Below are 12,594 nucleotides of genomic sequence, written 5' to 3' on the forward strand. Positions count from 1 at the left end.
GTGCCTGGGCAAGGACACATTAGGATAGGGAAAAGGCAGGCCCATGGGTCCACTGGGTCACTGACTGGGGCCCGATGAGGTTTCTGGTTTTTGAAACATCACATCTTAGCAAGATGTGGTAACTTGGTCTGAATCGCGTGGGAGGAAAAACCTTTGTTTCAAGGGTTTGGATGAGTTTGGTTCTTGCAAAATCCTTCTTAAGGGACATTTGGATCCCTGGCAGCACAGCTGCCTCCAGAGTCCCACTCCCGCTGGCTCAGGATCCCCCAGTTGCTCTGATTCACTGTGCACTCCCTTCATCCTGATGAGTAAGGGCAGTGACCAAAGGGCTTTTCTCTGGGGAGTTCTGTGTGGGTCATGGGGGCCAAGACCACCTGGCCTTACACCTAAGAGCAGGCAGTCCAAAGGCCAGAATGGATGACCAGGGACTTGACTTACAATTCTGCCTTGGGAACAGAGACACTCCGTGGCAACCTCACCAGGTCCAGAATGGCATCCCCTGCCAGTCACAATCCCAAGTCAAAAGGCTGCCCTCCAGCTCCCCTTGCCTGACGGGCACAGGCACCCATGTGTGTTTGTGTGTGGTTGGGCCTTGGGCCACTGGGCTATGAGGAACAGGAACTTCTACGTAACATCAGCAAAATGAAACGCTGGCAGTACTTTTAAGTTGAAAAATACCTTGTTTAAGACCTCCCTGGGACCCACAGGGGCACGTGTGGCTGTAAGCCTGTGGGAGCCCAATCGTTAGCCTTTCTTTTCTTTGAGCCTCTCTAAGTACATCTGCAGGGACTTCTGGATGGAGTCTTTGGAGATGAAGCTGACAAAGTTCTGCACGTCCGCATCGCGCTGCGTGATCAGGCGGCTGGCCGTGGCCTTTCGCATCATGGCCTTGGTCAGCTGTCGAGCATGGTCTAAAGAGAATGGGACGCGCCACTGAAATCCCACTTTCAGGGGCAGTGGGGTGATTTCCAACTTATTTTTTATTTTTTTTTTTGAGACGGAGTCTTGCTCTGTCGCCCAGGCTGGAGTGCAATGGTGGGATCTTGGCTCACTGCAACCTCCGCCTCCCGAGTTCAAGTGATTCTCCTGCCTCAGCCTCTTGAGTAGCTGGGATTACAAGCGTGTGCCACCACACCCGGCTAATTTTGTATTTTTAGTAGAGATGGGATTTCCTCATGTTGGCCAGGCTGGTCCCAAACTCCTGACCTCAAGTGATCCGCCCATCTCTGCCTCCCCAAGTGCTGGGATTACAGGCATGAGCCACCATGCCCGGCCCTAATTTTTTTTTGTTTTGTTTTGTTTTTAAAGAGACAGGATATTCTCTTTCGCCCATACTGGAGTGCACTAGTGATCACGACTCACTGCAGTCTTGAATTCCTGGGCTCAGGTGATCCTCTCACCTCAGCCTCCTGAGTAGCTGGGACTACAGGCGTGCACCACACATCCTGGCTAATTTTGTATTATTTATTTATTTATTTTTGAGATGGAGTCTGTCTCTGCCACCCAGGCTGGACTACAGTGGCGTGACCTTGGCTCCCTGCAACCTCCGCCTCCCAAGTTCAAGCACTTCTCCTGCCTCAGCCTCCTGAGTAGCTGGGATTACAGGAGCATTACCATGCCCGGCTAATTTTTGTATTTTCAGTAGAGAAGGGGTTTCACCATGTTGGTCAGGCTGATCTCGAACTCCTGACCTCAGGTGATCCACCCTCCTTGGCCTCCCAAAGTGCCAGGATTGCAGGTGTGAGCCACCGCGCCCAGCCACTTAACGTGTCATTTTCACTCAACTATATTATGAAGAATATTTCCACAATGCAGGAGGCTGAGGCAGGAGAATGGCACGAACCCAGGAGGTGGAGGTTGCAGTGAGCTGAGATCACACCACTGCACTCCAGCCTGAGCAACAGAGGGAGACTCCATCTCAAAAAAAATAAATAAATAAAATAAAAATAAAAAAATTTCCATGGCACTATATTAAATACTGTCTTACAGCACGGGAAATGGCAGCACAGCCTTCAGCCATTTGTATCAGGGTTGGCAAATCTGGCTTCTCAAGGCCCTGAAGCTATGAATAGTTTTTACTTTTTTTGAGAGGAGTCTCACTCTGTCGTCCTGGCTGGAGTGCAGTAGCATGATCTTGGCTCACTGCAACCTCCGCCTCCCAGGTTCAAGTGATTCTCCGGCCTCAGCCTTCCCGAGTAGCTGGAATTACAGGCACGTGCCACCACGCCCGGCTCATTTTTTTTTTTTGTTTTGAGACAGAGTCCCGCTCTCTGTCGCCCAGGCTAGAGTACAGTGGTGCGATCTCGGCTCACTGCAAGCTCCGCCTCCCGGGTTCACGCCATCCTCCTGCCTCAGCCTCTCGAGTAGCTGGGACTACAGGCACCCGCCACCACACCTGGCTAATTTTTGTATTTTTAGTAGAGACAGGGTTTCGCCGTGTTAGCCAGGATGGTCTTGATCTCCTGACCTCGTGATCCGCCCGCCTCGGCCTCTTAAAATGTTGGGATTACAGGTGTGAGCCACCGCGCCTGGCCCATTTCTGTATTTTTAGTAGAGATGGGGTTTCACCATGTTGGCCAGGCTGGTCTTGAACTCCTGATCTCAAGTGATCTGCCTGCCTCAGCCTCCCAAAGTGCTGAGATTACAGGCGTGAGCCACCGCACCTGGCCCAGTGTCCATAAAGCTTTGCCGGAACACAGCTATACCTGTCAGTTTACGTCTCCTCTGTGGCTGCTTTCTGCTACAAAGGTCTTACCTACAGAGCCCACAAGCCACCTGGCCCTTTAGAGACAGAATTTGCTGGGCCCTGGTCTATACCATCGCTGATATGACCAGCTCTTTTTCTATGAAGTGGACAACTGTCTTTGTAGTAGGTTGAAAAGTGTGCCCCAAAAGATAGGTCCAAGCCCTAACCACTGCTCTGGAACTTGGAAGTGTGACCTTATTTGGAAAGAGTCTCTGCAGATGTAATTAAGTTGGGATCATCTTGGATTTAGGGTAGGTCCTAAATCACATGGCAGGTGTCCTGAGAAGGGAGAGAGAGACCTGAGACCCACAGAAACACAGGGGAGAAAGCTGCGTAAGGATGGAGGCAGAGATTAGAGCGAGGCGCCCACAAGCCCAGGGAGGCCTGGAGCCAGTAGAAGTGGGTGGGGCAGGAAGGAGCCTCCCTGGAACGCAGGGAGGAAGTGCAGCCCTGCCCACACCTTGATTTTGCACCTCTGGTCTCCAGCCCCGTGAGATGAGCTTCTGCGGTCTGGGCCACCCGGTCTGTGCTGCGTTGTTACAGCAGCCTCCTGACACCCACATAGCTGTGATTATCAACAGTCTCCCGAAGTCACGATGTCCACAGAAAACCTTTGGGTGGAGAACCTTCTGGTCTCCCCAGCATCATCGGGCGCCCGCCATGCCCTGTGCCTCACCTGGAATGGCCATCCACTGGGCTATCGCTGACAGCGCAGTGCTCTGCACCTGCTCCTCCGGGACCACCTGGTCCACTATGCCCACCTGCAGGGCCTCCGCAGGCGGGAAGAGCAGCCCCAGCTGCAGGGCACGCTCTGCCGCCCGGTGCCCGATGGTGTTCTCCAGGGTGTCTTTCAACCTGGAAACGCAGACACCCACTCACCACGTGGCCCCAGGCGGGTCTGTTCCCTCCACAACAAGCATGGAGCGTGGCTGCAGCCCAGGGCCTTACCAGAAAGGGGCGATGATGCCCAGCTGGGTCTCATTGAGTCCTATGCAGTACCTGGGGTTGTCCGCCAGGATGCGGTAGTCACAGGTCAGGGCCACCAGGCAGCCTCCAGCGGGGCAGGCTCCCTGCAGGGAGAGGCCGGACAGGGCTCTTAGGTGCTGCTGGTCCCAACCACATTCCAGAGGGCCAGGTCCAGGGAAGGAGGGCCTGTGCCCTCGGCGCACCCCGACCCCCGCAGGATTCAACACCCACAGTGGGCTGGGCTGGGCTGGGTGTGCACTGGGAAACGGATGGGGAAGGAACCGGCCCCTTAGCGCTCGGCAAGGAGGGTCTGAGGCTCGTCCTCAGCCGAGGGTCATTAGTTCTTCGGCAACAGATAAATCACTTTTAAAAACCATTCAGTTAGGGGAGCAAGTCGCTTGTCCTCTCAGAGCTTTTACTCAGTGCTAAAATGCCACACAAGCATTTAGTCATAACGGTCATGCCCCAAGGGGGCCCCGATACCACCCCAGCAGCTAGCGCAACCAGGATGTCCTGGGAACCCCACACTCACCCTGTGGTCACTGCAGGTACCCACTGCCCCACGCAGGACCCATCCTGTCTGCATGGCCGTGCACCCTTAAGGCTTCCTCTCACACCAGCCCTCCCCTCCACCAGGCTCCGGCCCACACCCGGCTTGTCACAGCCACCCCGCAGGACACCCTGGTTCCTGAGGTTAAGCCCCCGTGTTGTTCTCGGCTTCCCTGGCCTTCCCCCAGAAGGGATGGAGTGATGTTTCCAAAATGTGGGTCCGATCACCCACTCACCCATACAGCCTCCACCCAGGCTGGCATCAACCCCAGGCCCTGGTCCCTACCCACTGGCTCTTTTCTGGGTCTTGTCTGATTGACCCAGGCCAGGGCCCTCACCCGAGGCCCACCTTTTTCAACACGCCCCGTGGTCTGCGATGGCGCTCACCTGTGCACATCTCAGGGCCTCTCCAACCTTCCCCTTCCCCTGTGAGAGATTCCAAGGGCAGGACAGTGTCTGTCCCACCCCCCGGCGCTGGCCCAGAACAGCCAGCGAGGCCACCTGGGAGTGGGGACACTCACGTTGATGGCGGAGACCAGCACCAGGTTGGACTGGTACAACCGCAGCCACAGCTCCTGAACGGCCTTCCAGTACTCAGCATAGTGGGCGGGGCTCCTCCCACACATCTCCGTCAGGTCCAGGCCGGCCGAGAAGATACCCGGGCGGTCCTGCAGGGGGAGCCGGGGCCACATGCCCATCAGAGTCCACCTCCCAGCTGGCATCACAGCAGGAGGGCTGGGGAGCCCAGGTGCACGACGCACAGCAGGGCCAGGTCACGCTCAGGGTGTGGGTGCTGCCCCACGGAGCCAGGACTAGGCGCTCCAGGGACTCGGCCAAGGCTTCTCCTGGACCTGGCTTCCCTGTACTTCCCAGAACATTCTTCCCTTTCCTGCTTCAAACTGGATAGGAGAGGACAGGCAGGGCCAGGCACCTCCCAGGGACATAAGTGCGCCGGCCCTCTGGCTCTGCACGCCTGGCTCGGGCGGAAGAACCCAGAGGTGTGGTGAAGACTCCTGAGAATCCAGAGGAGCTGCACGTTCTGAATCATTTACCCGCAAAGGGCCAAGCAAGCCAGGGACCCCCGTGTGGACCAGGAAGTGCTAGGGTGGGAGAATGATCTGGAATGTGTGGGTTTCTCAGCAGCTACCAAGGAAGGGCGAGGGGTGAGCACAGGTGGAAGGGACCCTCCCACGGCTGGAGTAGCGGGCGCCAGCACAGGAGCCTCAGACTCCCAGTCAGGGCTGCCGGCCAGGGAGGCGGGCTTGGGGAGGAGTGGAGAACCCACCCTGGGGACCCTGCATGGTCACAGCCCCCTGAGCAAATGACAAGGGTACCTTCCCCTCTGCACGACACGGCACGTTTTCCTCCCGAGGGCCGGATCCCCCAAGGCTGTGGGTGAACTTGTTCCTGCAGCTGAACCCAGCTCACCCTGACTCACACAAGCAGAGCTGGGTGGATGTTTACCCCACCCTGTCTGCAGGAAGGAGGGCGACAGCCACCTAACGTGTGTGAGGAGGAGGTGGCTGGGACAGATGGGATGGCCTCCACATCCTCAGGTGATGTGAAAAAGCCAGGAACGGTGCGGGTGTGCAACGCAGCTCCGCTGTTCCCAAACAGACGTGAGCTGGTGCCGCACAGAATGGGTAGGCCGGTCCTTTGTTTCTACAAAACGCGTTCTACTTCCGTTACTCAAGACCCAGGCCTGGCGTGGTGGCTCATGCCTGTAATCCCAGAGCTTTGGGAGGCCAAGATTGGAGAACTGCTTGAGGCCAGGAGTTCAAGACCAGCCTGGGCAAGATAGCAAGACCCCGCCTGTACAAAAAAGTAAAAATTAAGCAAAAAAATTAACCAGGTGCAATGGCTCGCACCTGTAATCCTAGCACATTGGGGAGCCGAGGTGGGAGGAGTGCTTGAGCCCAGGAGTTCAAGACCAACGTGGGCAATAAAGGCACTGTCTCTCCCAAAAATTTTAAAAATTTTCAAGATTCAAGAATCGCTTGAACCCAGGAGGCGGAGGTTGTAGTAAGCCAAGATCACGTCACTGTACTCCAGCCTGGGCAAGAGAGGGAGATTCTGTCTCAATAAATTTATAAGGCTGGACGTGGCCAGCACTTTGGGAGGCCGAGGTGGGCGGATCACTTGAGGTCAGGAGTTCTAGGCCAGGCCCTGTAAAGCCACGCCAGCCTCCGAGGACCCCTCACTCCCCTCACCTCAGCCATGGCCCGCTTCCCCTCAGGGGTCCCATCCTCCTGGGCCTGACACTGCTTACTGCCCCTCCGCGACGTTGGTAATGACACCGTTCCCACAGATGCCACGCCTAGCGTTCGCCAGCACTCAGGCAACACTTAGAGTCCCCTGCACAAGAACTCAGACCAAAGAGGTTCACCCTCGAGAACTCGCCCTGAAGACTGGCCCGCAGAGGATCAGAGAGCATGGGTATTGTTCGCAGGACTGGCTCAGGGCACCCAAGTGATCCTAGTGGGGAGCACTCCAGGAACCCACCACCAGGTGTGCTTAGGGTCCAAGGTGACCCCATAGATGCATGGCTCTCCCTCACTCGCTGCCCACAGCTCTCCCCAGTGTCCGCCTGGACGACGGCCCGGGCAGGGAAGGCGGTCTCCTGGGAAGAGCGTCTCTTGGGACAGCTGTCTCCTGGGAAGGCTGTCTCTTGGGACAGCTGTCTCCTGGGAAGGCTGTCTCCGAGACTGGTCCACCTTCACCTTTGGGAATGATCTGCTTGAGGCCCATGGCAGTTTGGGTCCCTGCTGGGGCACACCCAGACGGCGCTCCTGGAAGCCTCCCGTGAAGGCGCCTGGAGTCCAGGGTGGTGGGGCTGCCGGCTGGCCTGCAACACACGTTGGCAGGCTCCGCCTCTTCCATGTGCAACAGGCCTGGGCTCACATCAGAGAACTCGGGCCAAGAACTCGGGCTGGGGTAGGGAGCTGAACTGGCACCTACCGAGGTCAGAATGACACCGCGGAAGCTCTTGTCATTCTCCAGCTTCTCCAGGCTGATGACCAGCTCCATCAGAAACTCCAGGCTCAGGCTGTTCACTGGGGGGTTCTTGAATTTCATCACAGCGACCCCTAATTTAAAGAATGAGAAGAGAAAGCTCACACCTGGCACTGGAAAAGCAGCCTGACCAGCCTGCACCCTCAACTAAGCCATGGTAGCTGTGCATTTTGGGGGTTTTATTTATTAATTTATTTATTTAGAGACAGAGTCTCGCTCTGTCACCCAGGCTGGAGTGCAGTGGCGCGATCTCGGCTCACTGCAAGCTCTGCCTCCCGGGTTCACACCATTCTCCTGCCTCAGCCTCCTGAGTAGCTGGGACTACAGGTGCCCACCACCACGCCTGGATAATTTTTTTCTTTTAAGTAGAGACGGGGTTTCACCGTGTTAGCCAGGATGGTCTCGATCTCCTGACCTCGTGATCTGCCTGCCTCGGCCTCCCAAAGTGCTGGAATTACAGGCGTGAACCCCCGCGCCTGGTCCTATTTTTATTTATTTTTTTGAGAAGGAGTTTTGCTCTTGTTGCCCAGGTTCAAGTGCAATGGAGCGATCTCGGCTCACCGCAACCTCTGCCTCTTGGGTTCAAGCGATTCGACTGCCTCAGCCTCCTGAGTAGCTAGGATTACAGGTGCGTGCCGCTACATCCAGCTAATTTTGTATTTTTAGTAGGGACAGGGTTTTCTCCATGCTGGTCAGGCTGGTCTTGAACTCCCAACCTCAGGTGATCCGCTCGCCTCGGCCTCCCAAAGTGCCAGGATTACAGGCGTAAGCCACAGCGCCCGGCCTGGGGGTTATTTTTTTATTATTATTATTTTTGAGACAGGGTCTCACTCTATCACCTAGGAGTGCAGGGGTGTGATCTCTGCTTACTGCAGCTTTGACCTCCTGGGCTCCAGCAATCCTCCCAACTCAGCCTGCTGAGTAGCTGGGATTATAGGCAAGCACCACCACACCCAGTTAATTTTTTTTATTTTTTAATACAGACGAGGTCTTATTTTGTTGCCCAGGCTGGTCTTGAACTCCTGAGCTTAAGTGGTCCTTCTGCCTCAGGCTCCCAAAGTGCTAGATTACAGGAGTGAGCCCTTGGTTTTTTACATTGAAGTAAGATCGATATAACATACATTAACAATTTCATTTATTCTATATAAACTGCATGCTTTTTAAATTAACCATTCTCTATCATTTTTTTTCTGAGACAGAGTCTTGCTCTGTCGCCCAGGCTGGAGTGCAGTGGCGCGATCTTGGCTCACTGCAAGCTCCGCCTCCCAGGTTCAAGCGATTCTCCTGCCTCAGCCTCCCGTGTAGCTGGGACTACAGGTACCTGCCACCACGCCTGGCTAATTTTTTTGTATTTTTAGTAGAGATAAGGTTTCACCATGTTAGCCAGGATAGTCTCAATCCTCTGACCTTGTGATTCGCCCGCCTCGCCTCCCATAGCGCTGGGATTACAGGTGTGGGCCACCACACCCAACCTCTGTATTATTTTTTTTGAGACTGTCTTGCTCTGTCGCCTAGGCTGGAGTGCAGTGGTGCAATCTTAGCTCACTGCAACGTCCACCTCCCGGGTTCAAGCGATTCTCCTGCCTCAGCCTCCTGAGTAGCTGGGACTACAGGTATGCGCCACTATGCCCAGCTAATTTTTGTATTTTTAGTAGAGATGGGGTTTCACCATGTTGGTTGGCCAGGATGGTCTCGATCTCTTGACCTCGTGAACACCTCGCCTAGGCCTCCCAAAGTGCTGGGATTATAGGTGTGAGCCACCATGCCCGGCCAAATTAACCATTTTCTATATTTTTTTTTGAGACAAGAGTCTCGCTCTGTTGCCCAGGCTGGAGTGCAGCAGCGCTATCTCGGCTCACTGCAACCTCTGCCTCCTGGGTTCAAGCCATTCTTCTGCCTCAGCCTCCTGAGAAGCTGGGATTACAGGACACACCACCATGCCTGGCTAATTTTTGCATTTTTAGTAGAGACGGGGTTTCACCAGGTTGGCCAGGCTGGTCATGAACTTCTGACCTCAGGTGATCCTCCTGCCTCAGCCTCCCAAAATGATGGGATTATAGGTATGAGCCACTGTGCTCAGCCTAAATTAGCCATTTTTAAGTAAACAAGTCAGGCACTTACACAATTCAGTATACTGACTGTGTTGTGCAACTATCACCGCTGCCTAGTTCCAGAACCTTTTCATTGTCCCAAAAGGAATCCTTGTCCCCATGAGCAGTTGCTCCCCATCCCACCCCCAGCTCCTGGAAGCCACCAATCTTCGTTCTGTGTCTGCAGTTTTCCTGCTCCGGCCATATTCCATATCACTGGGATACCGCCGGGCTTTGTTGTCGGCTTTGTCCACTTAGTATCATGTGTTCAAGGTTCATCCATGTGGCTGTCATTCCTATTTATTTATTTATTTATTTATTTTATTAATTAATTTATTTTTGAGACAGATTCTTGCTCTGTTGCCCAGGCTGGAGTGCAGTGGCGCAATCTCGGCTCACTGCAAGCTCCACCTCGGGGATTCACACCATTCTCCTGCCTCAGTCTCCCAAGTAGCTGGGACTACAGGCGCCCGCCACCACGCCTGGCTAATTTTTTTTTTGTATTTTTTAGTAGAGATGGGGTTTCACCGTGTTAGCCAGAATGGTCTCGATCTCCTGACCTCGTGATCCGCGCACCTTGGCCTCCCAAAGTGCTGGGATTACAGGTGGGAGCCACCGGGCCCGGACTCAAAAACATGTTATCTTAAGGTATTGGAATGGGTAGTGTGGACTACACATTGTGAATATACTTACGGCCACTGGGTTGTACGTTGCAAAACGGCTAGAATGGTAAATGTGAGGCATATTTTAAAGATTTTTATGTACACACACACACACATTACCTCCGGTAAAAAAGGAAAAGTGTTCGTACAATGACAATTTTTTTACCCGAGTGCCTCCCCACTTTACCATATAAAAAGACAACGTAAGCCGGGCGCGGTGGCTCACGCCTGTAATCTCAGCACTTTGGGAGGCTGAGGCGGGTGGATCACGAGGTCAGGAGATCAAGACCATCCTGGCTAACATGGTGAAACCCCGTCTCCACTAAAAATACCAAAAAAAAAAAAAATTAGCCGGGTGTGGTGGCGGGCACCTGTAGTCCCAGCTACTTGGGCGGCTGAGGTAGAAGAATGGTGTGAACCCGGGAGGTGGAGCTTGCAGTGAGCGGAGATCGTGCCACTGCACTCCAGCCTGGCGACAGAGCAAGACTCCGTCTCAAAAAAAAAAAAAAAAAAAAAAGACAAAGTAGAGTTTGGAGTCAGAAAGTCAGGCCTGACTGAGATTGCACTGAGCCAGAACCGCGCCATTGCACGCCAGCCTGGGCGACAGAGGGAGCCTCTGTCTCAAAAAAAAATAATAATAATTTTTTTTTTGCATTTTGTTGAGATATATTCAAATATGCTACAGAAATGATCCCTTCAGAAACTCAGTTTTTACAAAAATTAGTGGGCGTAGTGGTGGGTCCCTGTCATCCCAGCTATTTGGGAGGCTGAGGAGGGAGAATCGCTTGAACCCAGGAGGCACAGGTTGCAGTGAGCCGAGATTGCGCCACTGCTCTCCAGTCTGGCGACTGGAGAGCAAGACTACATCTCCAAAAAAACAAAAAAAGTCAGTTTGAAGTTGGTCTTAGTTTGTCCCTCTCAGTTTGTAGAGAGAGCCCAGGCAGCTCCCTCAGCCCAGACAGAGAGGACGGAACCAAGTTCAGAGGCACCAGGAGCCTGGAGTCCTGAAGCTGTGCAAAGTTGGGCACAGCCCTGAGTCTGGGGGGTTGGGGAGGGCAGGGGCTGTGACTTACTTTCGGAGGGGCAGGGCCTCCTCTCAGGAGCCACAGCAGGGACTGCTGCACCAGGAGGTCCAGGTCAGCATGTCCTGGAAGCAGAACTGCTGGCGCCTAGGCGTGCCCTCTCGGTGCCCTCAGCTCGGCCTCCTGTCTGGAGGGAGCGCACAGGCTTCTCTTCCAAAAGTACTTTTTCTGTCCTTTCCAGTGGGTTTTACCAAGGGTTCTGACCGGCGGGTAGGTGCGAGGTTCTGTGCCACATGGGAGTGTTAACAAACATAATTTTATTCCAAAAGATTCCAATTCTTTTCCACTTCCAATTGAATAACTTAGATAACAGCTCATATCCCCGCCAACTTTATTTTTATTTGTTTATTTATTTTGAGACGGAATCTTGCTCTGTGGCCCAAGCTGGAGTGCAGTGGCACAATCTCGGCTCACTGCAGCCTCCACCTCCCAGATTCCAGCGATTCTTCTGCCTCAGCCTCCCAGGCATAGGCACGCACCACCACGCCCAGCTAATTTTTTTCTTTTGTATTTTTTAGTACAGATAGGGTTTCATCATGTTGGCCAGGCTGATCTCGAACTCCTGACCTCAGGTGATCCGCTCGCCTCAGCCTCTTAAAGTGCTAGGATTACAGGCGTGAGCCACCGCGCTCGGCCTCCGCCAACTTTAAAAACAGAAACTTTTATCTCATGACGAACGAACCCAGGTAGAGCGGCAAGGTTCTGTTTCGAAACTTGGGTTCTAAACACAAACCGAGCGTCGACAGACGTGGTTCTCCAACAGCGCCCCGCGAGGGCGGACTCCCGCGGGTCCTGACCCCACGCCCGCCCTCCCTCGGCGCCGCCCGCTCACCTGCACCCGCGTCCGGCTCCACCAGCACCCGCCGGCTCCCGAAGCGCCGCGCGCCGTCTCCGCCGCCGGCCGCCCGCTCCGTCCGCCCGAGGGCCGCGCCCGGGAGCCGGGCCCCTGCGAAGGCAGCGTGGGGGAGCCCGTTAGTTCCCGGTCCTGGCCCCGGCCCCGGCCCGATCCCTGCCCACCCCGGGTTTCGCACCCGCGCGGAGCAGAACGCGCGCCGGGACTCGCACAGAAGCCACCAGCGCCATCTTGACCGCAACGCGCGGGATAAAGGTCGCGGGGTGAGCTCGCCTCCTGGGGAGGGGGCGGAGCCCCCCGCACTAGGCCCTGCCCCGTTCCCAGAGGCTGGTCAACGCCTCCACCTACCGGCCGAAACAGCCGCTCGCCGCCCTCCGGCTTCATCCCGGGCAGCCGCGCGCTTCCGGGGCAGGCACCTGGATCTGGGCCAGGGCTGGCCTACAGGGAGGCGCAGGCCCACTGCTGAAGCAGCCACGACCAGCTCAGCGCCAGGGCAGGCTCTTCTACAGCGCGGGACACTGTAGGCAAGAGGCTGCCGGTGTTCGTGACCGCGAGCTCTAGGCTGGGCCCAGCTACTGCAGTATCGGCGCTGGAAAGGCGATCAAAGCACTGAGCCCCACCCGAGGGGGCCGTC

General features: G+C 55.2%; 1 protein-coding gene across 1 annotated transcript; it reads right to left on the minus strand.

Annotated features, from left to right (window-relative positions):
* Positions 1-660: 660 nt before the first annotated feature.
* On the minus strand, positions 661-12,239 carry ECI1 (enoyl-CoA delta isomerase 1). The gene is made up of 7 exons (XM_008951277.5): positions 12,139-12,239; positions 11,940-12,053; positions 7,220-7,347; positions 4,783-4,929; positions 3,695-3,816; positions 3,423-3,601; positions 661-911 (listed from the first exon to the last, which is right to left on the minus strand). Exons 1-7 carry the CDS (start codon positions 12,188-12,190, stop codon positions 745-747), a joined length of 909 nt encoding a protein of 302 aa, XP_008949525.3. The 5' UTR covers positions 12,191-12,239; the 3' UTR covers positions 661-744.
* Positions 12,240-12,594: the final 355 nt, after the last annotated feature.

This window comes from Pan paniscus, chromosome 18, assembly GCF_029289425.2.
Source record: "Pan paniscus chromosome 18, NHGRI_mPanPan1-v2.0_pri, whole genome shotgun sequence".
NCBI classification, from domain to species: Eukaryota; Metazoa; Chordata; class Mammalia; order Primates; family Hominidae; genus Pan; species Pan paniscus.

Bases quoted from the DNA above. Each gene is read 5' to 3' on its own strand.
- ECI1 (XM_008951277.5), bottom strand. From the start codon at position 12,190: ATGGCGCTGGTGGCTTCTGTGCGAGTCCCGGCGCGCGTTCTGCTCCGC. The intron at 12,054-12,138 runs GTGCGAAACCCG...CTGCCTTCGCAG, and splicing joins GCGCGTTCTGCTCCGCGCGG to GGGCCCGGCTCCCGGGCGCG. The intron at 912-3,422 runs GTGAGGCACAGG...CATTCTCTTTAG, and splicing joins CCAGTGGATGGCCATTCCAG to ACCATGCTCGACAGCTGACC.